At 35.6% G+C, this 25,128-nt stretch overlaps 1 protein-coding gene across 1 annotated transcript in view; it reads right to left on the reverse strand.

The window, feature by feature from the left end:
* L (zinc finger protein Lobe) overlaps positions 1–25,128 on the reverse strand; it is a 138,746-nt gene that overhangs the window by 94,882 nt on the left and 18,736 nt on the right. Inside the window, exon 4 of the mRNA XM_018544378.1 lies at positions 3,352–3,423. Within this exon, the coding sequence (XP_018399880.1) occupies positions 3,352–3,423 (72 nt within the window). The remainder of the gene's footprint in view (positions 1–3,351; positions 3,424–25,128) is intronic.

Genomic DNA, 25,128 nt, shown 5'->3' on the forward strand with positions numbered 1-25,128 from the left:
TTAGAAAAAAAAACATAATGCTAGAAACTATATGAAAGTAATAACTATATAAGTTTTATATGTAAAATTAATGCATATAGTTGCATAATCTATTTTATATTATTGCAATCATAAAATAATTCATTCAACTACACATATGGCTTCTGTGGTATATAAACTATATGTATACAAACTAATGGTATAAAACTCGTATAGTTGTTACTTTTGTGATGGCAATAACTATAAAATAGTATTCTACTATGTATAATGGTTGTTATCTTTATAGTTACTCCAAATACCTAGTATTTTTCTCCGAGTGATGTTCCCTAATTTTTCATAAACAAACGAATACGATTTCATATCAATAACGTTCTTAACAAAAGTCAGCGTTTTGTAAACGCTTTGTGCTGATTATCATTTTATCAATTATCGTATTAATCTAAAGGAATAAACCTATCTCACAAGGAAACGGTCGAAACTATCCATCACTGATGCGCTTTGTAGAGCATCAAAAAATATTCGACCCATATTTTTTATAGCAGTTTATCTCGAGGTTTAGGGGGTAAAACACCCCCTCGAAAAAATGGATTTTTTCATTTTCAGCGAATATCTTCGAAACTATGCCGCGTATGAAAACATTTTATACAAAAGTTTTACAGTATTTTATGCTTTATATAATAGTGCATTCATTTTTTTAATGGTGCTGGGAATTTTTTTAAAAGATATTCGCTGAAAACGAAAAAATCTATTTTTTTTCGAGGAGGTGTTTCACCCCCTAAATCTCGAGATAAACCGCTATAAAAAAAATATAGATTGAATATTTTTTTATGCTCTTATCCAACATATCCAAAGCGCATCAAAATCGGTGAAAAAAAAAACTTCCAACCGCAAAATAAACATTGTGCTGAATGAGGTGATTATTAAACTAGAAAAATAGAAATAACTAAATTACAAATTGCATAAATCGTTTAAGTATTTCAAGTGTATGTGATAGTGTCTCACAGCAGTATACATGGGTCCTTTTACAGGCATGTTTACAGTCAACGAGCTTTATCAGATGAAGTTTCCCGGTGAGAGCCACGACGCTTCAATCAACTTCCGGGAAGCGAATGATCGCACGAATCCTGCGGCAAAATGAACGTCGGTGCGTCAATAGATCCTAAAACATTACTTGATACCACAGAGAGACAGAAGAGGAAGGGAGGGGATAGAGAGAGAGAGAGAGAGACAGAGAGAGATGAAGCAAGCAAGCCCTTTTGGTGGACGTATCGCAGGACGGAAGCTGGCAGCCTGGCACTAAAGGGACACATTTACGTCTTCCCAGGAGTGCGTTAGCTAGCTGGCTAGCCGTCGGCCAGGCTGGCCGACCGTCCAACCGACCTCAACCCTCGTCGCCGACCTCCCTTTTGCCAACCCTGATGTTGACCAGGGCCGGTCAACCTCGCCAGTTCGTTTCAAACTCAAGCTCGATTCCTCTGTTAGTCCGTGCTAATCGAATCACCGCGTATATAAGCGTATGTCGAATTCGCGGAAACTCTGTTAGCCATTAGGAAAGCGGTAATCCTCCAATTATTGCGTATAGTCATCGGGGAGCTCGGTGGTTGGGTGAGCCGGACATCGTAAAGTCTCGCAAATTTCCGGAGAAGTAATGGTCGACATTTCAGCGAAATTTTCTCGCTAACGATTCTCGATGATATTGTAAGCTATGGCAGAAGACGCTCCTATCTGGAGTTAATATAAGGATGATGAAATGTTCACGCACTACGCTTTACAAAGGACATATCGTATATTATTGTATCTTACAATTTGTATGCGTGATTGAGTAACAAATTCAAGCTATTACTATAATTTGCAAAGTATTATAAAATGTTTAAACAGAATAAAAAGTTATTCCTGCATTAATTGCAATTATTCAAAGTTTCAATTTATTTTTACATAAATTTTATAACAAAGAAATTTAGAGAAAAAGAGATAATATTTTAATCTGTTTCTTCCGTGAATAACAAAAACTATAGTAATTGTTCAATGATGATCGCTTTTGAATTTAGCAAAAGATCTATTTGCGTAGCGTGTCTGTGGTCCTCACGGAGTTATCTACCGAGGACTAGTCTACCCGTGCCGTAGAGCCAGCGAGAGATTAGTCAACTTAAGTCGGCTCAATCTCTCCGTCCCTTACCAAAGCTTTGGCTGTTACAAGGTAATCGAATTACAGACAGCATATGTTGAATGCATGGGAGCTATTGTATGTATCTGTGACTCACGGGCCGAGAAGTAGATGAGAGATTGAGAGCATTATCTATTCGCCACTAAACCGTGAGGAAACCGATTTCTCCAGAATTTCGTATTGGTGCATTATTTGCGTTTTGCATTTAAGACACTCGTTCTCTTTAAAAGTGACATTTGATTGAAAAACGTGATTTTTGAATCATTAGATACCATAAATAAATCGAAGGTAAACATTACCTTATCAATTAGCAATTAAAAATCAATTAACTTCATCAAAAATCGTCAAAATCGTCACAATTCAAAAAGATAGTTTTCTAAGGATTGCAAAATAAACGTCACAAAAGTAACATTTAATCGTATTAAGAATATATTCTTTTTGCCGATATATGAGTTGATTAGTAAGTAATTTTCTGTCAAGTTGAAAAATAGTTTTTACCCTTTTCTGAGAAACTTATCTAATTTTTTTTAGTTGTACGTTTTTGTTGTACACTTTTGAAGTAAGCGAGCGATATGTAACATGAAACAAGAAACGAAAGGAATGTAATAAACATTTCCAGCGATTTGAGAAGAAATTAAATTCGTCCTGACTTTCTCAAATCGTAATAAAATGGGTCAAGCCATCGCTGCGCCAAAGCTTTCAACCTCGCTTGAAATATTCGTAAAGAGAATTGGATATACTGAAAACACTTCGACCTAAATGCATCGAAGTTGTTTCGAGGCAACTCTCGGGCCCTTCGAGCATAAAAGCGATGGTTACCCTCTGAGGTCAATTCTACTTTGTACTTATCCCTTCGACGTCGAAGCGGAAACCTTCTCTGCTCGAAACACCATTCGAACGCCTTAATTCAAAGTTTCTCGTAAAGTCTTTTTAAATCCTTTCGTCTCTAACCTGCCATGCCATTTGAAGATCTTATCCACGAATTTCCTACCAGTCAAAATGAGCAATCTCTAACGCAGAGAGTATAACACACATTTTATCACATGATAGAGTCGACGAATCACAGACTCGTCTTTATACGGATCTACGCGACCCTAATTAAAACTAGAAGTTTCAATCAGGGCAAATGTAAATTTGCAAGAATTTTGCCCGTCAAATATGATTACGTACATACTCTATTTGAAATTTAACAAATAAATATGACTCACCGCTGTCGAGGCTATTCTGATTTTCTAGATCTGGACCTTGGACGGAAGTTGACCTGCCATCCTGCAGATAATCTGAAATATTAAATATGTTATGATTAGTACAATCTAATTACATTTATTTTTTTTTTTAATTAAAATTACTATAAAAATTATTTTAGGGATTTATAGACAAAGCTTCTGTTTGTCGTTACCGAATAATAATTCTTATGCATTTTTAGCTACGGAAGAGATAATAGATTAAAAAAGTCTCAACATCAAAGAGTTTATATTTAAAACTAAGATATTTTGAATTAGAAAGACTTTATTTTTGAAAAAATTCTACAAATTTAGATAATATACAATTTTTTTATTTTATGGAATAAAATACATAAGAATTATTATGCTCGTTTTTGCTTCGTTTTGAAGAAAATCATGAAAAAAACAAAACATAGTTTTCGTTTTTGTACTGACTCAAAAACAGTCGAAACGATCGAAAAAATTGTCATTTATGTACGGTTTACCGATTAAATTGTAAAAATTCGTTATTATTATATATTGCGCATTGTTAACCGCACTGTACTCTTACTAACCCATTTCTTTGTTCATCAGTTATTATGTAGGTACTGAGAGTCCTTGAATGTTTAAAACATTTGTTTTAAGAATTAAGATTCGGATTTTACGAGGATGTCTTCGCGGGCAGTTACATCATTCTCGCCGCGTTCCGTCTAGCCTGGCGCCGAGATCCGCGCATCCGTAACCCGCCAGGCTCTTAATAGGGATTCCGCATTGAAATTTCATGGGATTTCGAGCGATCGAGCGGAACGAGCTTGGAGATACGCCGCGCGCGGCCTATGCCTGCGCCGCAGATGATGCCGCTTGCGCGCGTACGCGAATAATACGGGAAAGGGTGGAAAAGAGCAGCACGGCGTTGATCCCGCGGGAGTCATACCCCGGTGATATTGGCTCCCACAGCCCATTCCTGCGCATAGGAGACCCAGCCGCCTTGGACCAACATATCCACACGCGCGCGTGTACATCACACAAACATACGTATACGTATGTGGGAGGAAGACCGGCCAAAATTCAAATTTCCCATCGGGATACGTGCGACTTTAAGCACAACTTGCGGGAAACAACCGCGGCGGCCAAAGCGCACCAGTTCGCATCGATAATCGAACTTTACGGCGTCCGCCTCGATACGACGGAAAAAATTACACCGCACGTCTTCATGACATTGGTAATACCGTGCCGAGATGGCTCACCAGCTGGGTCGACGTGGTTTATCGGTATTTTTATTAGCGTACATCGATGATAAAATATTTGCGCGTTCCGTATGTACTTTTCATATACAGGGTGCCCCGAAATTCGAGGACAATATTATTTCAGCATAAAACTTCGTTAAAAATTAAATTAATACAGTAATAAAAGGGTGAGCCATTTTTTCCCGTAAAGTAGTTTTTTTTAAATATAAATGGTTAAATATGTTTGACTAATCATAAACGTTAGTTAAAAAGTTATCTGTCCGTGTGATAGTATTTAGTTTAGTATCCAATATCATTGCGCGTGTCACACGGATAGATGACTTTTTCAAGTCAAACATTAAATGTCTATCTCTATACTTAAAAACTACTTTAAAAAGAAAAATGGCTCGCACTTTTATTGTTTAATTTTTCACAAAGTTTCACGCGGAAATCATTGAATCGTCGAACTATGGAATACTCTGTATGTATCTGTGGGTGTGTTAGTATCGAAGGATTATTTTTTATTTAGACGCTGTAATATTAGATGAGCGACACAAACTGGTCGTCAGAGATTGAAATAAATTTTACAAAGATGTTGTCCGATATCAATATATAAAATACCAATTAATTCTGTAAAAACTGGAGCTTTCTAATACAATAACTTATTTTTTAAGGAAAGTTTTTTTTCAAAAAATTTTAGGGGATAAGCTACATTTGATTCTGGCCCAAGAATTTAAAAACTTAAGTTTCAAAATATAATTTGATTATCGTGAAACTCGGTGTTAGGTTCTTGATATCATTGACTTTTGATTGTGTAATCTGAAAATGTTAAATTTCAAAAGGATAGTATCTTCCGATAAAGGAGGATTTAGTGTCACAGGGTTTACAATCAAAGTATGAAAGTCAGTTTCGAAATCAGTATTTGTATAGTATTGATAAATTCTCAAATAAAACGAAACTGAAAACTTGATATTTTACACACGCACACGCACACGCACATATACATATTTCGCAATTAAAAATTTCCTAAAGTCAAGTTATATGATAATCAAATTATTTTTTAGAGAAATTCTGTCCATCATATTAAATACACTTTATACTTTTATCAAAAAAAGTAAAACATAGAATCAATATACACTTTTCAGTCTCATTCATTTCATAGCTAAATTTTTCTATTTTGTACCTTTAACCTTCAACTTGCAATAAGATTATGTAACGTTTCTCACACGTTTATATTTTTTTACTATAGTGAAGGGTCACACTGTTAGATCCCTTCTCCCTCTCACTTTCTCTCCTCCCTTTTCTACTTTCTTTGTTTCTCATTCTCTTTCGTTTTTTCATCCTCTTGCTTCTCTCATCCCCTCTTTCTCAATTTCTCTTTTTCTCACATATGCACACATGTGCACTTTTTTGCTCTATTTGTCTGTCCGTTTTGTCTACATCGAAAATTATTACACGTGCATATTAATGTTTCCTTATATTACTAAATATAATATAGTATTATATGAAGGCATTGTGAAAACATCTTGAGGAATAAAATGCTTTGAATGTTGCGTTAATACGTGATTGAAAAATATTTTTAATATTCGATGAAATGATACATTTCATGGATTTGTTCTCATGATTTCAGTTACTACACTAATATTATATTATTCGGACTGGTTGCAATCAAAAAATTATGTCGACATTATATAGGAAAAATATTATTGGATTTTTTATGCGGTTTTAGTTTCTGAATAATTTTAATTGAAAATTTATTGATACAAGAATTCCGGATAGAGCTAGTGATAGTGTTACAAATTTGGTAATAGCACGAATATACTATGTGAGTTTACGTTGCATATTGATTCTGTGTGAACATTTTGTATTTAATTTTATTATAATCTTGAATTTGTTTTTATGTATCATATATCTACGTTGTATGTATATCTATGTTGAAGTATAATATTATAAATGTAAATATACACAGAAAAAATGTTACGGTTGCCGTAATCAGAAATAATGATAATTTTCGCTCATCAATATATTTGATTGTGATGACTTCAGAAGTAAGTTGTTATATAATAGCTTGCCTACTAATAGAGAATGTTAATTTTCAATGTTTAAAAATGTTGATACAAATCAGAAAGAAATTGACTGTCTAATTAAAGATATAGGGTAGCTGGGCTTTTCTGTTCATGTCTCGCGATAATGTTCGATGATTTAAAGTATTCTTGTGCTCTCAAGGAGCAATTATGATTGTATAATGTAATTATAAGCATACGTCATTGCAAAGAGATATTGTTTGCTATCGTAAATTTTCGTATTACTTTAAAGTTGAAACTGACGGAATAACCCCGCTCTACTATATTTGAATCAATATACAGTATGAGTGTTCATTGATTTAAATATAGGTATACATTAGACCAAAAAAAAATCGCTAATAAAAAATTGTACAACTAGCCTTAATATTTTCCCATTAATGAGAGACACAGTTATGGTTGTATATATTGCGCTGAGAATCAACAGCTAAATCTCCTAAAGATACTCACGAGTCGCAATCCTTGGTTAATTCCTCTTCCGTGCTGCTTCTACATTACGAATAACTCACTGATAAGACGATACCGAGGAACCGCGGCAGAATAAAACGTTAAGACCGCGGTGGAACGAAAGCCGCGGTACTCAAGCTGCTGGAATTATCATCGCTCGTAAGTCACGGCGCGAACATTGCAGCTGCAACTGCGGCGCGGCGTGGGTGGCGCGCGAGCGAGCGCGGTTCGCGGTGCTTCGGGGACGAGATAACTCGTATAAATAACCCGGAAGTCCGCGGTGCACAATAGTCCCCCTTTTTTTTACGAGTATGACTTTTGGGAGTTCCAAGGCTGGTACGCTTGGGACGCCGCGTTGGTAATCAGTTCGTCGTTGTTACCGAAATGCACTGAGCGAACCAGAAAAAGGGAGAAAAAGAGGAAAAAAGAGGTCTTCCATCTTTTCTCTCTTCCCCCCTCTCTTCCTCTTTACACTTCTTCCTTTGCACTTTTAAGAGCAAATTCTATAATATAATCATCTGTTGTCACACAATTATTGACTCAAAGCTAAGAACGCGAAAAAAAGGTCAGTTGCAGCAGCAGCAAGAATCTGTCTCTGTGATAGTTAAATTTTAATTGTGTAACATATGAATACCTAAACCTCTAATAGAGTAGTTAATTTTAATTAATAGTAGACGTTATAGATAAAAATAATAAAAATTTAGCTACAACCAAACACTTTTTAATGAACGCGTTACAACAATTAAGGCATTATGTAAACATATTAAATATTTCTAATTTTATATATTAACACATTTGGCATACATAAATTTCTCAAGAAGTTTATGTCCCTGAATTAATTCTTATATGTAATAAAATATTGTAATGATACAGTCGCCTGAGAGAGAGAGAAAGGAGAGAGAGACGGTTATAATAATTACAAACTCTTGACTCAGATCACAAAATGCTATTTTTATATTAATTATTTGTGTTGCTGTTGGTTTTATTAATTTGACTTACATTTAAAATGCGTTTTTAAGATTGATGCAACATCTGAAATAGAAGACTGCGCAAGGTTTATACTTTTAAGATTTACCGGCCTTTTTAATTTGTATTTAACATTGATAATGACTCGATCGGTCGAAATGTTTTTATGTAAACAGTCCATTGTTTTATTAAATTGTTTTGGCTTGTAGCTCTTGCTATTGTCATCACTAATTTGATTATTTTTGAACCATAATGAAAAGTTTAACTTAAACATGATTCATGTATGTATTTTTATTGCACTAAGTACATCTGTTTAGAGAAGCAAATTTTATAATCTATATGATTTACACTATCTATAACATTTATTGATAGTAGACAATTCAAACAAACAGCAACAAATTCTTTAGCTGCAATAATAAATATATAATATTTTTAGCAAACCGTGATTATATAGCTGCAGCTAAAAACCTTATTTTTCATGTATAACAATCTATTCAATTTATGAATAAAATTTTTTCCATTCGTGTATGCATAGGAACTTTTATAATGTACGCCCATTTTGTACACACAAATACACACATAACACTCAGTTTTTTTTTTTTTTAATTCTTGTTTCGTTATCTATTATATTTTATTTTTTCTTTATTTCTGTTTCTCATGTTATAATTGTAGCAACTATAATGCTCTTTTTTGTAATAATATGTATGCTTTAGGGAACGTAGTCCCAGAGCATCTACGTGAATAAGTGACAATTTTGATTCTGATTCCCTCTCCCCTTCTTTCTTTCTACCTGCTTCTCTTCATTCACTTTTCTAGGCACACAATCGCGCACTTTTGCAGCGCTCTGGATTGTTCATCGAATATTTAATTCGCGCCGCGAACCGCACGGGAAACCGTGCCGAGTTCTCCCGTTTCCCAAAATCGTTCCAGTATCACCGTCATCCGATACCTAAATCGAACCATTACGTCTGGTATGGTATACCGTGCGGCTAGAATGTTATCGAGTGACACACGTGTGTTGCGAACGTAAAATCGTAATATTATAGTAGCATTGCTATACGCGCGGGCATTTCAGTTGGCGCGCGGGTGTTCAGGACGCAACAAATAAATTTGCCAATTAAAAAACGAATTCGCCGTGTGACGACGTGGCGCGACGCGGGCGGCACGAAATATAAAATAAAAATTTCAGGCGGGATATAAAAGTTTTTTTTTTTTTTTTCCCGTGGAAAAACAAACTTTCCGCGAGACTCCGCTCTACCTGAAACGGGACACGGGAAATTGGGAAAAAAATACACGGGGATTTTCCTTCGCGAGAAATAATCATTGTCGTTCTCTTTTTCGAGGGAGAAAGGGTGAAAACGTGAAAACGCAGGGTAACTAGCTGCGCACGCTAATTTCCAGGGGTTGTCGCGTATTTATTATTTTATTATCCTTAGATGCAAAATTAATCCCCGCCGCTTTTATGTTTAAAGCAACGTATGCATTTTTGGCGAAAGTGCACTCGCTATGCGGAAGCGCATACGCATTGTTACGATACACCGACACTGCGTGGAATACAAAAGTTCTTTCGGCGCGGATAACGGGCGGATTTCAACGTGATTCTCTTCCCGGGGGTGGCAATAATTTAATTCGCAGAATAAAAAAAGATACAGCCGCAATTTCTACACGACGCGAGACATACATTTAAACGTACCGTCGGTCAGATATTACGCGTAAATACTGGGGATCGATTGTTCACCGCGACGTCCAGCATCATTTTTCACGTACTCGCGCACGGCTTTCATCATTGTGTGCACATGTATACGTGTGTACACGCATATATGTGTACATGCGCGTACGTATATGAATTTTGGGAATTCGACGGACGGCTAGCAAAGCTGTTGGGAACCGGTTTTGGTTTTGTATTAGCATGTAACTCCGGCAGGAGTTGAAGTTGCGATGGCTTGTGGGTGGTCGGGCGGCGGCAGGGAGGGTAATTACCTCCTTGGGGAGCGCCCTCTCCACGGCGTAGCCCGGTATAGCCCCAGCACGGGTACAGAGGCTTCCCACTGCTCCCAGTGGTCCCGCGGGATCGCGCCAGTGGCTCTCACGATCGCGGTTCTCATTCCGCCGGAATTGGATCCCGACCGCGAGAACGACGAGGGAAAAAGATGCTTGTGACATTTAAATGGAGCGTCCAAGTGTATTTTCGTGCGTAGCTAGCATCAAAGGTAAAGTTTCCAGATAGAGACACATCAACGGCGATCATATCATTACTCGAGTAACGGTTTTCTGTTTTCGATATCTAGATATAGTTTAAAAAGTAAAGTGTCTATATCTACAAAGAAAAATATTTTTGACTGTTATTTTTGAATCTGTTTCGCGACTTTGTGATCACACTAGATTTAAATTGTAGAGAGTAAAATGTGGGAAAATAATTTATTAATTATATGTGTCATCATTTTATCATTAACGCTGCGTTATGATTTAACGTAATTTAAATCGAGTCCCGCGTCCCATAAGGCGTCATAATGACAGCCCAATTAAGCGTCGCCGACCCTAGATTGGGAGAGCAAAAGCATCACGTGACAATGCAAATTATTATGGTAAGCCGACCCTATAATTTATATTTGTCTCCTTAACGAGATATGCTTAATTCAATCATTGCGTGAACCACGCATACGCCTTATTATTATATATTGTTATTATTTTCCCTATTAAGATCTCTACTTTTATGAAAAATTTTAAAACGTGATGATAGCTCGTAATGTAATTAATTTAAAACGTGAATTCTTTTTTATAAAAACATCTAGATATACTATAATGGTCGCTAAATTTTATATAAAAATGGAAATTTTATAAATTATGGTAAAAATATCAAATTACACTATACATTGTACGTAATTTAAATAATCCTCTTATTTCAAAAGTGACACAGTTGAAAATATTAACTTTCTTAGAGAAAGAAAGAACTTATTTTTCACCTTCACAGAAAATTATTGTCTAATCAAATATCAGTAGAAAGAAATCTTCAATATGATCAAATATTATTTTTGTTCAACAAGCTATAGAAAATTGCTCTTTTAAATTGTGACGATTTGAACCATTTTTTTAAAATCACACTTTTTATCATGATTTTGATAATCTTATGAAATTAAGTTAATTAACTTTTGATTAATAAGGTAACGTTTATTTTTTCTAACTCATTCATGCATGGTAATCATTTAAAAGACTGTGTTTTTTATGAGTTGTGCCTTTCTTAAAGTAAAAGAGTGATATACAATATAATTTGAACTTTAATTCATTTAATAATAATCATTATCAAAATTTGAATGTCCGTATTTTAGGCTTTTGTATCATGTGAAATTTTTGTATCATGAAGTTTATATATATCTACGCGATACGACGAATCGAAACCTATATTTTTCGGGGCTCTTCAATTCGACTGGTACTCAAATTCGAAGCGGCCGGATGGTTGATACGTTTTTAATTGGCCGTCTCGGCACGATACCATCGCCACCGCCGAAACCACCGACAGAATAAAACCCGAGTATGCGGTGTTCCTTCTCGTTGGAAAATGGAATTGCAGTTGCCGCGTCACCGCCGACTTTTGAACTGGCTAATTCGCCCGGAAATAATAGACACCGTTGGCGTACTCGTATCCGTAAGCTAATTTCGACCATTGGTGTGGCATAATGACCGCGCGTGAAATGGGCTTTCATAATTCGTGACAACCCGGTCCAAATGTACACGCGACGAAGTCGCACAAAGTGCCACGTCTAAAAATAAATATACGAACGTGTACAATCGTATTTAAAAACAGAATATTGGTGTTCTAATTGTGAAATCTTTGCGGGGCTGCAAGATTTCACGTAAACGATTACGCACGGAAAATAGTGACTTGACAATAGCAGCTAAATTTTAATAGCTGAGTCAAACTTAGCTCTAACTCTTAGTGTCATCAAGCTTTGGCTATTATAAATAAAAAGTATTCACTGTGACATGAAATTTTATTAATTCAAATTATTATAAAAACATTATTAGTACAAGCAGATGAAAAGATGTTAGATGTACCTAAATTCCTTACTCAAGCACGTACATTACGGAAAATGCTTCATTATATTGTATGTCTCTAGCAGTAAAAATTTGTTACCATAGTACATAAGTGCAAGTAGCTAATAAACGCAGCTTGGGTACCAACAGCGTTAGCTGTCCCTATTTTAAAGACACGTTTTAACTACCACAGCTGTATATTAGCTCTTATTGCTAATTCTTTTTTTCCGTGGATACATACGCGACGATCGCTTACGATCAGTAGAACTTCTGTTTGAGTCGCACTTAATGAAGGAGGACGACGAAGGCAAGTGCTATGGTATCGCGGACACCCGGTACAGTGTCATCGGCACATGCCACTGTTAAGGGCAGGTCCGTCCCCAGGGAACGTCACAAACAATAGCAATGGGCTAGCCGATGCCACCCTACGACCACCCCACGGTAGTATCCTTCGACCTCCGGCCCTAACACGAGAACTTGGCGGAGAAGACAGCGATAAGAGGAAGAGAGATAGAGAGAGACGGCGGGGTCGGAAGGGGGCAGAGAAGAAGACTATACCTCTGGGAAAACTTTAATTTCTTTCCGAGAAAGATGGCTGTTCCTTGTACTTTGCCGTCGCAGGACTATCAGTCCTGTATTCTGGCGTGTATTATACATACCTACACATTGAAAGTGTGCTATACTTGCACTCGTGCGTACGCGTGTACGTACGTGACATCGGCTCCGTAGGAATTAATTTGGCGCGATGTCCCTACCGGGGCGGGTCTCCTTCTCACCGGTGTCATTCATATACGCGACCGATTTTTCGAAGGATGACTATATGTAGTTTAATAAAAATGAGAGAGTACTTTTGTTACCTCGAATATGATAAATCCCAACATTCCATATTTGGAAATTTGTATTCAATTTTGATAAATAAAAAAAACAATAAAAACTTGTTTATATTTGAGTAGATCAAAAGTTGTTGTCTCCACTTGAAAGTCTTTTGCCGAGAGCGAAAAAAAATTTGTAGAATTGTTTTTATTGAAGCTACTAAAGGATTCTTTTTTTGAAAAATTAATAAAAATTCATTATTTTAGAAAACATGTACAATGTGTTGTGGTACGAGAAATTCAATTTTTATTTATATATAAAAGCCACAGAGCGTGTTAATTGGTTTTTCAATTGGAGGAAAAATTTCAACTAATTCTGAAACAAAAAAATTTATTAAATATGATAGATATAACTGCATTTGCAACAGTAGGGATTTGAAGTTTTATAATAACTTTTGCACCTTTTTCTTTATAATAGGATTTTACTTGCACTATAATTAGACTCCTTTTTAATTAATTTGTAGTGTTTGTACATAATTGTTACAATTCAGAACATTTTTGAAACACTCAATTCTAATGAAGAACTACATATATCGAGACTACGGTATACGTCTCGAGTTAAGTCGAAAGTTGAAACGGGTTTAATGTCGACCGCTGTCCGGCACACTTAAATGAAGCGTACCGGCGAAATTTATACGCAGCTCCCTCAGCAACAAACGCGGCCGCGTTTGTCAAGGGTCGCCTCAGTCCACCCTTTCTGGTCATGTCAAAAGCCGCGTACGCGCCGTAATTTCGAGTTCGCCGGCTCGCTAATTCCCCAGTTAACTGGTTCTGCGAAAGCTTACGACCTCGTAACATCCGCGTTTACGATACGCAGGTGTGTGTACTCCTTTACGGTTCAATCCGTGGGCCGTGGTATGAAACTTCACGGGAGTGTCGTGAAAATTCAACCTGTAAAAACATTATCTCGAAGTTGCTAAGTCTATCAAAGAGTTAAGACATAACTTCGTATAATGTAAAAAAATAGAATTAAAAATTTTTTGTTATATATACACATGGTACATACATTGTATTTGTTCTAATTGTAAGATGAAAAATACGTAACTAAAGATTATCGTCTCTAATAGGTATGTAATGGATACTGCTATTTTTTAGAGCGAACCTATCGTTACTAAAAAGTTAAGGAAATAGTTACAATTTCCGTTACTCCTTCATCGAGTTTTGATAATGTCTTTATTAGAGATCATGATTTTAAACGTATATACATGCACACATGTAATTGATATGTTTGTCTTTCGATTCAGTTGTAAATCGATCAATGCAATTTTTAATATACGGATACACGGGTATCAAAATATACGGTTTAAAAAGCACGTATATCCATGTATTTCAATATTACGGTTACACTTGCCCTGGCGAAAATAATATGTTTATTATAAGTTTATAAGAAATTTGCTTAAATATTGAGTAGATGTTTCATTTGAGCTTTAAAGCATTTATTGAGTTGTTAAACATGGAAATGTTTAAGAGATGTCCACATTTTTGTTTTCAAAGTATTTCTTATGAAATGTTACAGTGGCGTTTAAAGACAATGATCTCAAACATTTTCATTATAGTTCTCTAAGTGTTTACAAAATGTTAATCAACAGAGGAGTGTTTGGAAAGCAGTGCTTCAAGATAGTGCAATTATCAGTGAAACTCTTCATATAAATAATATAATCATCAATAAAACATTACATAAACACAATATCTCACTAAAATTTTCGCCAGAGGGTAACATATTCATATTTTATTTCATGTGATTATTAATGTATATTACAAAATATCCGTATATCTAAATACATTTACGCTACATTTACGGATTATTTGTCCGTGTATTGTCCTGTGAATAATAATAATAATAATAATTACACGGATTGAAATACGGATATATTAATTATACGTGTAACACATGTATTTAGATATACATACGTGAAAAAGAGATTACTGTAATCTTTTTTAAAGTGACATCCATTTGTTTATGTCGCTAGCTGACCAGTTTAACACGAGATTTATATAGTGATTATCTCGGTGAGTTAATCACAACACGGTCAAGTGCAATTTTTTTTAAAACTCATTTGTGCATTTTTTTAAACGTATTATATTGAATGTGCAAAGTTAAACGATAAAAATAATTTTATTATATTGCTGTTACTCAAACAACGCAACTGCATTATCATTAACATTACAAATAAAAAAATGTGTGTGTGACATTGTTACTCATTCATTATTAAAAATTACTAAAAAAGTAACCTAACAGTAGCAACGTTACAAGTAATCCGTTATTTCCCTAATTCTGGTAACAAAATAAATACAAATATCCTTAATTGATGGAAAGAATTTAATTTAATAACATATTTCTCGGTATGATTGGGTGGACGACGGAGATAATAGAATTTTGTGTTTGCGAGGATTTCATATCTTCTTAACTCGACTCGGAATTTCAGCTACGGAAAGTATATGAGTATAACCGGGCAAGCGAGTTTCCCTGTGACGCAGGTTTTCATTGTGCGAAGTGCCGGTATACAGCCTAAGGAGGGAAGATTAGCATAAAGTTAGCGCGGTACCCGATACCGTATGTTCACGCAAAAGTTAAGTTGGGTTGCGACGCGATGGCTCTCGGGTCCCTAGACACCCCGGATACGACTGCTTCCGTCATATTCCGATGTGAGAGCTCACCGGTTATATTCCTAGAGCATCATTGTCGACCGAGGAAACGAAATCGTCTTTTACGCGATCCATTTGGATGTGTTCTATGCTCGCATAAAGAAAGAGTTCGTCTCTTCGGTATTCCGCGAATCTAATTGCGATGGCTGATTTTGTGGAAATTAATGATACTTTTAAGAACACCGATTCATCGATACGCCGAGTATCGAAAAATTCTTCGTAATATAAAAAAATTATTTCCACCTCCAGCTAGATGCATAAAATTTGTTAAATTTCTACCTGAACTTTATAAATATCAATGATAAAATATTATGAAAATAAAGCGATGAAAAAAATTTTCATCAATATAAAGGATATAATTATTGAAAAGTTAAAATTTTCGAAATCCTATCTTTTACATAAAAATATAATAAGACTTTCTTCTTGTTGTTATTGATATAAAAATATAATATTGTATTAAACTAAAAAATATTATCTCTCTTTTGGCCATAAATATGTATAGGTAAAGCAATTCTCAATTTATTGCATTTTCTTGAAAAGGTAATAATTAAGAGCTAACGGAAAACTAACAAAATATTAAAATTGTTATAAACATAAATATTCTTTTTTAATAAAACTGTTTTTTAAATTAATTTTTGGTTAAATATAGAACACTTATGTTAATTTGTGGGAATGCTTTATATGACTATGGAAACTAGGAGGGATTGCTCAGTACTTTTGGTGTTAAACAGTCAAATTTTAGCTCGCGAGATAAATCGTGTGATGACAGCCGTAAAGAGACAGACGGAAACTTTTGCCTTTTCCACGTGTAGAGTCATCGAAACGTAGAGGAAGGGAATTTCAAAATAACAAAAATATTTTATCTTTGTTACATGCATAAAATATATTTTTTAGTCAAATACGTTTTTTATAAAATCACTCAAATTTTTTAAAAATTTGTCAAAAATTAAAATTTTTTTTAATATTCAGAATTCTGGGTGTGGAATGCTTCACACCTTCCATAAGGAAGTCTCTGTCTATGCATTGACAATGAAATATTTTAGAGAATATTTTTTGCAATGATTTTTGATCAAAAAAGAGCACTATTGAACAGATCTTAAATGTACGGGAAGAGGCTGTAAGAAAAGGATCATTAGTATGGCTCGAGATACTGATACCTTTTATCTCCTCGAGTTACTAAGTTTTATCGGGGAAAAACTGAAGAGAGTACCTTGACGAGTGCCACGAATTATTAGTCGAGTAGTTATTAGACCAGTTCCTTTTCGCGATCCTACCCTCGTCCTCGAGAGAGAAATAACAGGTGGTACTTCCGTGGTCCTTTGTCGGTTATCCATCAGCAGAGAGAAGCCGCGATTGCAATCGCCGAACTAATCTCGTCGCGCTAATCTCACGTTGGAAAGAAGAGTCCGTCATTCCGGTCGTTTAGCCTGCGACGCGGATTGTTCAATTTAAAGCGCGACCGAAGTGTCACTTCATAATACCGTTTCACTTGGGAACGTTTCTCGGAAAGCCTCTTTGCGCAGTGGAAGCGATTTATCAGAAAAGTAACGTTCTGCAAAGAAGGTCCTGTCCGTATACTCTTCTGAGTAAAGCCGTATTCTTTCAAAGAACTAGTTGCGGAAAGTGGATAATTACGAGTAGTTTATCTTAAAATAAATATTTTCAAATTTCAGAGATTTACGACGAGGTTACGACTTATGTAAGGATCTCTGTTTTTTATCATCATTTTTCTTAATTTGAAAAACTGAATATTTCTCCCTGAATATTTCAAAAGCGTCACAATTTTAAAAAATGCGATTTTTAAATTATTACCATAAATAAGATAGGTAAATATTACCCTATCAATTATTTCAAAAAGTGAATTATCTCAATTTTATTTTAAAAAATCATGAAAATCGTTATAACTCGAAAAGGTTGATTTAAAAAAAAAACCATTACAACTTAAAGAGGTGATTTTAAAGCAGAATAATAAAAATGATAAATTTGATCATACCAAGAATATATTCTTCTTGCCGATATTATTTCAGTTAATAATTTTTTGTTGCGTCGAAACAGATAGCTTTCCTTCTTTTCTGAAAACTTAATTTTTTGAGTTGTATCACACTGTTGAGGGAGCGATATAATAAAATTTCATTAGCAATTTCGAAACTCGTGCTTCAAATTGGCAGAAGATCTCCTAAGAATTTTCCCAGCAAATTGATTCATAAGAATACAGTCATGGCACACGTCACCTAGTTCTCGCGCGATCGCGGGAGCAGCTGCGTCTGTATAGGAGAGTGTATCGCGCAGCGCACGTTGATGCAATCGTATTATGTATACGAAACGAGAAGTGGTAGTGTCGAGAGAGCGAGTTTATAATGAGACCGTGTCATATTTTCCGTGTTTGCCGGCGCTGCCGAGCGTCGACCGGTGCAGTTCGCGCGTCTGCGAAAATACGGTTCCCGGTTCCGCGCGCACAATACCACAGGATGCAACCGGGAAAAGAAGACGGATTACCCGCGTGTGTTCGAGTACCTTCGACCGTATTCGCATCCACGCGATGCACACGCGGAGATGTGCGCGTACGAGTGTACGTAAGATACAGGTACACGCGCGAGGATTCGTCGTGTAGGTTCGCACAAGGTAGTAGATAGACGAGCGGAGGACGGGGATGAAGGGTAACAACAGGAACGAGCGGAGCGAGAAGGAGGAACGAGAGAGATAGAGGGACTTGGAGTCGGTCCCGTGGGATACGTAGGAGCTGCGCTACGGCCCGAGGCAGCTCGTCACCTGGGACACCCTTATATCGCCAAGTACAGTCGTGTCGAGAAAGCGCCATTGTACGTAGAGCCAGTTCTCCTTGCTTCTGGATCAAGAGTCAGTTGAGACTCGTGACTTCTACCTGCTTGTCACGAAGATTCGCTACGTTGTGAATGTCCGGCGAGGATAGAGAAAAAAAAAAAAAGAAACCGATGGTCGAATATCATATGTGTATCAGGTGATCGACTGCTTTTTGAACTTCGACCGAGCACCACTATCTAATTATTCTTGTTACACTGACGAAATGAAAGTTGACATCACGAGTATTCATTAGAGAGAGATCAGTATCTATATAGATACATCATCTTGATATAAATATCGTAAATTAATTGTAATTGTTCTATCAGTTAATTTTATTTTTTCATCGTTCCTTTCTCTTTAAATAGATTTCTTTTCTTCGTCCATTTTTACATCAATTTAAATATATATCGCAAATAAATACATGTAAAAATGATAAACGTGTCGAGTATTCACCGTGCTTTTCGAGAAAATGTATCGAGAAGCGGGAAATTATTCTATATTTTGTTAATTCGCGCCTCGTGAATTACTCATCGTTGACCCGACTGAACGTGCAATTGCGACCTTATGTGACCGCGCGATAGAAACGCGATTTCCCAAAATGTTTCGGGGAATCCACAGGGGCTTGCGAAATACAGCTTTATTAGTGGGTACTATATCGGGAATATAAGACGTAAGACGTAAAACGTGAAAAGTCCAATGAAGAGAAGAAGAAGAAGAAGAAACGTGCCAGAGAGGAAGGGGCTGAAGCGAGGGAAAGGATAGAGACGGACGGGACAGAGATGAAGATAGATACGGGGAAAGGGGGAAGAGAGAGTTTTATTAGAAGGTGCCGGTATCGGGAATATAAGACGCAACAACGTAAAAAGGCAAAGGTACCACGGGAAGAGAGAAGGAACTGGGAGATACAACGGAGGGAGAGGGAGAAATCGCGAGAGGGTAAGTAAAGGAGGAAAAGTGAGGTAGAGGGAGGAGACGCAGCGATGAAGAGAAGAGGATAGGTAGGTGGGCGCGAAGAGGCAGCGGGGCCAGGTCCTGAGGGACTTCGTGCTCTCCTCTGGTGCTGCCAGCACTCGGGAACGCGAAAGAGGGAGAGGATGGCAGCGGAGAGTAGAGAGGAAGGTAGGGGAGAACTAATCAGCTCGACGCATGCGCACAGGGCTGCTCTTAGGGTCCCTCGGGATTCCCCTGGCATTCCCCATAATATACCCTCTTCTCCCCTAATCCCCCGCCGCGCCCCTGGAGCGTACCCTCCCGAGCTCCCTCCTGCCCCTCGTCGGCCGCCCTCTTTACCTCCTCCGCAGCCGCCCCGCTTGGTCGCAGCTGTACCGACCAGCTCTACAGGACTTTCCAGCTTCCCAGAGGGGAGTCAAGATCAAGACCGCTCGATGCGATTATTTTACGTTGATTATTTTACATTGTGTACCTTGTTATTATAAATCAGAAACTCCCAGGGATACGAAATGCATCAAATCATTTTATTTTAACTGTCCGCGTCTTCTTTTTATATGCTATATTTCATCTTTCCTCGATCAAGAGTACATCTCTGCATGCTTCTTAAAATAGACTCTCGTCTTTCCTCTCATTTCCTCTCGCTTATGCAATTAAAATTATGTATACATAATTATAATAATGATACTTTCTGGGATAATAATTCAGATGTTTTTTTGTTTCAATTACAAACGAGATTACAAAAAGGAAGAAAACGTTTATTTCTCTCCGTATTCTTTCTAGTTATTCGAATCTGTCACAGCAATTATTACAATATCCCGCGAAACAATTCACGAGAGAGACGGATATTTCGAGTGATGTTACAATCTTCCTCGTCGACCACCGCCGCACCAACCCCCGGCCACCATCACCCACTATCGGGCCTGAGGAGTTACCGGCTTTTCCCATCGGAATTCGAGATCCCCCATTTTCTTAATGTCAGAGATTTCAATCTGTCACAAGAGCGGCTCGGCAACTTTTCGCTTATCCGTCCGGCAATTTCCACGGTGGGTACCCCGCCAAAGTTTTGCGCACCGTGCAGTTTAGCTCGCATTACTTCTCGCCGGTGATTCGTCAGTGCAGGAAGAGAGGGAAACATTTTCTAGATAAGAGATCCATACGCAAGTCGATCATTAGTCAAACATAAGTTAGAAGTTGCGTTAAGTTTTAGGAGAAAAATTTCACTTTGATACCTATTTTGATAAATAAATTATAGTTTAGGAGAAAGAACTTCGAATCTAGACTCACAGAAAGAAAAATTGCAAATCCAAAAATAATTTTCTTGGATTATCAAAATAATTTGGTATGTACGCTCAAGTTAATAATAATGCAAAGAGTTTTATTATTTTAACGATTAGTTTGAGTATTCTACATAATTATTTCGATAAATAAACAAAATTATTTTAAAATATGCATCTGTAGATATATGAGGAGCAAGCTTCTAAAATATATTTTGTTCAAAATTTATAATTTTCAGAAAATGAGAAGGAAGGCCACAAGAAAACTGCGCGCCCTATAGAAAATAACAATCTGCCAATCAGTAAGATGTGAAATGTTAATAAAATTGCTAAACGATTGCTAAAAATATTAAATCAATATTTGTTTGTCTCTCTAGTTAAAGGATATAATGCACTTTGAATGTTAAGATTTTTTTCAGTACGTCGTAAAGTAATTTAAAAATATGAGTCTTGAATGAAATTTTTTTCATTCAAAATGCATTTTGAAAGTCGTGTAACTAAATTTTTAAATACTTTAGCAAAATTGTATTTTTTTCGAATATCAAAATTGACTTCAAAATAGATCACAAGACATATTTCTATATCTTAGGTATCTATTTTGAAATTCATAGAAAGCAAGTCGAGATTGAATATAAAAATAATCACAGCGCTAACAATAAAAGTATTGATGATTACTTCTGCATTTGTAATAACAAGAAGAAAAAAAAACGCAGAAATAGAAAATCAAGCAGATAATTCAACCGGTTGAATAATCAAGTCTCGGTGGGGGTGACTTTAGCTTTTCAAAGGTCAATTTCTTTCTTTCTCTTTCTCTTCCTCTTTGTTTTTGGTCTTTCCTACAGTCTTTTTCTCGGTTAGTTACAATAAGGCGATTGCAATAAGGTGTTAGTCCACATTTTTTCGCGTTCTTTCTTTTCCTCTACCGTTCTTATCTTTGTATTTCATCGTACCTTTACGGAGAAAACAAGCCCTGTGATATTCTCCGGATGATGATGATGATAATAATATACAGACACGAGGACGCGGACGTTTAAACATTTGTCTTCGTCGTGTTAGCGGAAACTCGTTGTGAAGTCATTAACAATCCCGCGTGAGTCAAGACATGATGTTTGTATTTATACCTTCAGAAGCGAGTGTGTATTATTTCCCGATTTGCAAAACGTGCATTTACGTTCTATTCGTCGTATAATGTAAGGGTTTTTATATTTTTCTCGAACAATTACGTACATCTAAAAAATGCGTTTTGTAGAAATAATTACTTTCACAATTTTTTATCTCAGTTGGACTTCAAAGAGAAAAAGAATATCAAGAGATGCTAATTTGACATATCTTGATTTAAAATATTACTGAGGGGATTCGATATGATCCTCAATAAGATGAAAAAAGAGAATTGTTATATGAGGCAGTTCCTTCCGAAAAGACAATAGAATGGCGCAGGTGGCAAAGGTGATCCCATACCAAAATCCCATTATATCATCCAATGATACGCTTCCAAAGTAACGCTTTGACATCATCCATTCTCATCAAAGAGATGTACAACTAAATAGGATAACTTACTATAAGTACAACATTTATTCAGATAAATAAATATATGTTTGAATAGTGCCAGTTTAATGTTTATTAAATGTAAACATGTATTTATTTGGTACAAAAATTAATTGAGTTAATTATTATATATTACTTTTTACTTAGCAAATATTTTTGTAAATAAATGTTACACATTAGTATTATTCAAACAATTATTTACTTAAATTTAGTATACATTTTTTTCTCAGTATGGTAATGTAATACATTACATTGTTTGGAAAGTTCAAACTTAATATGTATAATAAATGTTTACATGTCAAAAAATGTAAGGTAAAGAAAGGTCCTGCCTTATACATTGTGAAAAACAAATTGCTGAGTAAAAAAAATCTTTACTGATTTTCTTTTTTAATTATACATTAAAAAATATATATATATATAATTGAAAGAGTATAATAAATTCAACGAAATGCAGCGATTGCGGACCGTTAAACAAGTATTTGTTAATTTAAACAGATAATATAATACAAATTACAAGATTTTGTTGACGCACGTATATTTAACCAAAATATAGAAAATATTTGAATTAAATAATTATTATACTACGAAAACTAAACGCATTTAGTCAAGTTAACAACATTTTTTTCTCTCAGTTTATATATTTTCAAATATTTTCATGTTTAATATAATTTCTTGTAATTTTGTTGATATATTATTTGCGATTGTGAGCTGATATTTCGAAGGAATCGATGCGTTTGTGCATCTCTAACGCATGTCTCGGCGGAATAATCGCATGGTTAGATAGCATGTCATAAGCGTCAGAAATTCTTGCCATAGCGGGGTGTATGTGCCGCGCATCAATTATCACCTTGCCTTAAATAAATTATAGTAGTAAATGCGTTATTGCGTCTCGCGGTTTGCCTAAATCGCTTATTGGATTATTAACTAGAAGTCTCAAGTCTTTACGCATTAAAAGAACCAAATAAATGAATTGCTATATAAAAGTAAAAAATAATCAAATATTTCATTAATAAAGAAGTTTTTAACTACTGAAAATAGTTAATAAATTTCAAAATTCTATTTTTTCTGTTATATAAAATATATAATATTATCAAAATAATAAATAGTAAAGGACTCTTGTCTTTCAAAAATAAATTGATAAGAACAAGGACAAGTAAAAGAGTCAGTAATAAATTTTTATATAAATTTAAAGTCAAGATATAAAATATTATTAAGTTAAATTAACATATTAACAAACGCCAAAAAGTATAAGAAATTATGTAAAAAAAATTATATATGTCAAGACATTACATGTTCCTGATTTGGATCATCCTCAGATGATAAAAAACATTATGGATTCCGCGGTAAAAAAATTCAGGTTTTTTCGAGGCGATCCAGTCATTACGAGCCATTTTTTAATATCTTCGAAATAACTGAGTGCTGCTCAGAAAGACCATGCAACATCGACCGAAACAAATGGTAATCTGATGGAGCAATATCTGATAAATAGGGCGGGTGAAGTAAGACATCTCATCCAAGTGCCTCCAAAATTTCCTTCACTGGTTGTGCAACATGTGGTCTGACGTTGTCATGAAGAAGAATAACTTTATCATGTCTTTTGGCGTATTGCGGGAGTTTTTCTTTGGTACTCGATTCAAATTGAATAATTGAGGTCGATAGCATTCACCATTGATGGTTTGACTCGATTGCAGCAGCTCATAGTACACGACACCGACTTGATTCCGTCAAATGCACAGCATGATCTTCTTTCCATGAATATTCTGTTTTGGTGTTGATGTTGGTTCGTCGGGACGTATCCATGATTTCTTGCGTTTAGGATTGTCGTAATGAATCCATTTTTCATCGCCAGTCACAATGCAAAAACGACTTCCGTTTTCGTCTTTGGAGCAGCAATTCACAAATGGTTGAACGTTTCGCAATGTCTCTTTCTCTCAATTCATGTGGGACCCAATTTCTTAACTTCTGGATCATTCCCATTGCTTTTAAACGTTTGCTAAGGGTTGACACATCGACATTTAATGTCCGACAACTCTTTAAGTGTCTGACATGAATTTTCTTGAAGTAATGGGTCAAATTCTCCATCTTCAAATTTTTTTGGTTGACCAGGGCGCCCTTTGTCATTCACGTCAAAATCGTTGTTTTTAAATCTTCTAAACTAATCTCTGTAAGTTGTTTCAGATAGAGCATGCTCCCCATAAGCCTTCACTAGCAAACGATAACTTTCAGTAGCAGATTTCTTGAGGTTAAAATAGAAAAGTAACGTTTTCCGCAAATGCCCTTTTTTTGGTACGAAACCCGACATTTTTAATGCGATAAAAAATTGTGTTCTTTGCAGCCGATAAAATATACTGATTATTAAAGTCTATTGATAGTACTTTCATATACATAAGCAGTCACTTTCGGCCATGTTCGAAACAAATACTGACCTCTCTCGATCAACAGCGAGAATTAATTCAACCACCTAATAAGATATCGTATAAGGATGCAATCTATGTAGGGCAATCTTGCAGACAGTTGAAAACTAGACTGAAGATATAAATCATAGCCACAGACATACGTCTGTTCATTCAGTAATAACGAACTATAAGTTGGATTATAATCACGAATTTGATATATTATAATTTGAGATTCTGAATACAAGTATAAAAAAGATTTATGTGGGAAATGATACATATCAAACGACAGAAGAATTAAATCTAAAGAAGGTTTAAACCTAAAGAAGATTTAAATCTTTGTACTCTGATATTGAGTTTTTAGATAAGAAACACGTGCCTATAACGTTTTATTTTTAATTCGATACTGAATGATGGCTAAAAGATTAGTCGAAACGTTTTATTGAAAGAATATTATAGTAATTAAAACATAATTTATGAAATAATAGCACAATTGTTGAGCCATTTCCTATTAGTTTTTATTTTATTTA

This window comes from Cyphomyrmex costatus, unplaced genomic scaffold (assembly GCF_001594065.2).
Source record: "Cyphomyrmex costatus isolate MS0001 unplaced genomic scaffold, Ccosl1.0 scaffold115, whole genome shotgun sequence".
Classification (NCBI taxonomy): Eukaryota; Metazoa; Arthropoda; class Insecta; order Hymenoptera; family Formicidae; genus Cyphomyrmex; species Cyphomyrmex costatus.